This window comes from Bos mutus, chromosome X (genome assembly GCF_027580195.1).
Source record: "Bos mutus isolate GX-2022 chromosome X, NWIPB_WYAK_1.1, whole genome shotgun sequence".
NCBI lineage: Eukaryota > Metazoa > Chordata > Mammalia > Artiodactyla > Bovidae > Bos > Bos mutus.
Window position 1 is genome coordinate 76,838,207 of NC_091646.1, and position 3,454 is coordinate 76,841,660.

Sequence of the window (3,454 nt, forward strand, 5' to 3'; positions counted from 1 at the left end):
GGGGGAGGAGATCCGCTCACACACAACAGGAGAGGCTGCGCCGCCATATCTGCTGCTGCCGCCGCAGTTGCGAATGCAGTGTCGGGACCCGGCTGCCTCCAAGCCGCCGCTAAGGTTCGTGTCGCTTCCCCATCCCAACTCTCCACTCTTGCCGCCTTACCCCCGGCGGCACTGCCGTCTCTTTTCTCCCATTAAACCCGTTCCCTCCCCGCATCTATCAGGGCTGAAGACGATGGATCTGGGCAGCAGCAGCAGCAGCGACTCGGCTCCCGACTGCTGGGACCAGGTGGACATGGAAGCACCGGGTTTGGCCCCGAGCGGGGACCGAGCCTCCTCGGCGTTGGCGGCGGTCGCCGCCGAGGTGCAGCATGAGCCCCTCAGCTCGGCCTTCAGCCGTCAGCTCAACATCAACGCCAAACCCTTCGTGCCTAACGTCCATGCCGCGGAGTTCGTGCCGGCCTTCCTGCGGGGCCCGAGCCAGCCGCAGACCCCCCCGAATGACGCCCCCGGATTCTATGAAACCTGTACGGGCGCGGGCGACCCTCAAGGTAAAAGGCTGGGACGGGGGGCACCTGTGGAACATTCCAAAGAGGAACAGTTATTGTGGCGTGAAGGTTCCAATTCAGCCGTTACCATGGAACTTTCAGAACCTGTTGTAGAAAATGGAGAGGTGGAGATGGTTTTAGAAGAGTCATGGGAGCACAATGAAGTAAGTGAAGCCGAGCCAGGGGGTAGTTCCTTGGGAGATTCGGGGCCCCCAGAAGAAAGTGGCCAGGAAATGATGGAGAAAGAGGAAATCAGAAAATCGAAATCTGTGGTCGTACCCTCAGGTGCTCCTAAAAAAGAACACGTAAATGTGGTATTCATTGGGCATGTTGATGCCGGGAAGTCAACCATTGGAGGACAGATCATGTTTTTGACAGGAATGGTTGACAAAAGAACACTTGAGAAATATGAAAGAGAAGCTAAAGAAAAAAACAGAGAAACTTGGTATTTGTCCTGGGCCTTAGATACAAACCAGGAAGAACGAGACAAGGGTAAAACAGTAGAAGTGGGTCGTGCCTATTTTGAAACAGAGAAGAAACATTTCACAATTTTAGATGCCCCTGGCCATAAGAGTTTTGTCCCAAATATGATCGGTGGTGCTTCTCAAGCTGATTTGGCTGTACTGGTAATCTCTGCCAGGAAAGGAGAGTTTGAGACTGGATTTGAAAAAGGTGGACAGACAAGAGAACATGCAATGTTGGCAAAAACGGCAGGGGTGAAATATTTGATAGTGCTTATTAATAAGATGGATGATCCCACAGTAAATTGGAGCATTGAAAGATATGAAGAATGTAAAGAAAAGCTAGTGCCCTTTTTGAAAAAAGTCGGCTTTAGTCCCAAAAAGGACATTCACTTTATGCCCTGCTCAGGGCTGACCGGGGCAAATATTAAAGAGCAATCAGATTTCTGCCCTTGGTACACTGGATTACCATTCATTCCCTATTTGGATAATATGCCAAACTTCAACAGATCCATTGATGGACCAATTAGACTGCCAATTGTGGATAAGTACAAGGATATGGGCACTGTGGTCCTGGGAAAGCTGGAATCAGGATCCATTTTTAAAGGCCAGCAGCTTGTGATGATGCCAAACAAGCACAATGTGGAAGTTCTTGGAATACTTTCTGATGATGCTGAAACTGATTATGTAGCCCCAGGTGAAAACCTTAAAATCAGACTGAAGGGAATTGAAGAAGAAGAGATTCTTCCAGGATTCATACTCTGTGATCCTACTAATCTTTGCCATTCTGGACGCACATTTGATGTTCAGATAGTGATTATTGAGCACAAATCCATCATCTGCCCAGGTTATAATGCAGTGCTGCACATTCATACTTGTATTGAGGAAGTTGAGATAACAGCCTTAATCTCCTTGGTAGATAAAAAATCAGGAGAAAAGAGTAAGACACGGCCCCGCTTCGTGAAGCAAGATCAAGTGTGCATTGCCCGTTTAAGGACAGCAGGAACTATCTGCCTTGAGACATTCAAAGATTTTCCTCAGATGGGTCGTTTTACTTTAAGAGATGAGGGTAAGACCATTGCAATTGGCAAAGTTCTGAAACTGGTCCCAGAGAAGGACTAAGCAGTTTTCTTGATGTCCATATACAATACTGTGAGAATTGACTATGATAAATTTCACCATCTTCTCTTATTTACTACACATTGACAAACTTTTCTCCATATTTTGCAAAGAAAAATTTCACAGCAAAAATCCATGTTTTGTCAGCTCTCATGTTGAGACCTCAGTTATGTCACTGTTGAATTTACCCACAATTTCCTCCTCCTATTCCATTCTGCTTCCTTGAACAAAATCAGTAAAATCTTTGTAACTGATGTGGATGTAATTGTCTATAACAATGAAAAATTAATATATTTTTAATTTTTCATTTTCCTTTAGGATACTTAGACAACCCTTGTTCCAACCAGACCAATCAGAGTGTGTCAGTGTGTGTGTACATGTTAAAGACAACTAACATGTGAATAAAATATTCCATTTGAAACTCTTACTGGTATTTGAAGTGCTTTTGAATATTTTTAAAATTTGTCTATAATACTTCTCAGTTAGCTTTTTCACTTTCTCAAATAACTGAATACATCTTATTACCTGGGTTTTTTTTTTTTTTCTAATTTTATTTTATTTTTAAACTTTACATAATTGTATTAGTTTTTAAAAACTGTCTTGTACTCACTGCTCTAAATGAAGAATTTACAAATAATGCACAGGTTTGTGTTAAAGGAAAGGTTTTAATTTTGATGAAAAAGATTTTAGAGCTCTTCCCAATGAACTTTGTTTTCTGTGTTCAAGTCCAGTCAATAAAGGAGCTCTTCTGCTTCCCTACTTGGTATTTGGGAAAAAAAGCTCATGCCATCTACCAAATCCCCAAATGTTGAACATGGTCAGATTACAAATATACCTGGGGATTCAGATAGTATGTTGACTAGACTGTTATCTGTACCCCCTGGGCTTCGCTGGTGGCTCAGGCAGTAAAAATCCGCCTTCAGTGTGGGAGACCTGGGTTCGATCCCTGGATTGGGAAGATCCCCTGGAGGAAGGCATGGCAGCCCACTCTGGTATTCTTGCCTGGAGAATCCCCAAGGACAGAGGAGCCTGGTGGGCTACAGTCCCTAGGGGGGTCACAAAGAGTTGGACATGACTGAGCAACTAAACACAGCACAGCTTCATCTTAACACACCCCTTTGTTCTATTCACTGAGAACCTTGTGGTGTGGGGCACAACACAATAAGGGGCATTACTGTTGAGAAGATAAATACTTGCAATAGTAAGTCAGTCATTCACTGACAAGTAAGGGTTAGTGAGAGTACTGAGCTTAGAAATGGGGAGACCATTCCACTCTCCCATTCTTCACTGCTTGGGGTTAGTAGGAAAGGTGAGGGGTCATTTTTACAA

General features: G+C 44.4%; 1 protein-coding gene across 1 annotated transcript; it reads left to right on the forward strand.

The window, feature by feature from the left end:
• On the forward strand, window positions 1-2,552 carry GSPT2 (G1 to S phase transition 2). Its single transcript, XM_014480278.2, has 2 exons — window positions 1-114; window positions 222-2,552. Exon 2 carries the CDS (start codon window positions 233-235, stop codon window positions 2,126-2,128), a length of 1,896 nt encoding a protein of 631 aa, XP_014335764.2. The 5' UTR covers window positions 1-114; window positions 222-232; the 3' UTR covers window positions 2,129-2,552.
• The last annotated feature ends 902 nt before the right edge of the window (window positions 2,553-3,454 follow it).

What these genes read in the sequence shown, in the direction of transcription:
- GSPT2 (XM_014480278.2), top strand. Translation starts at nt 233, where the DNA reads ATGGATCTGGGCAGCAGCAGCAGCAGCGACTCGGCTCCCGACTGCTGG.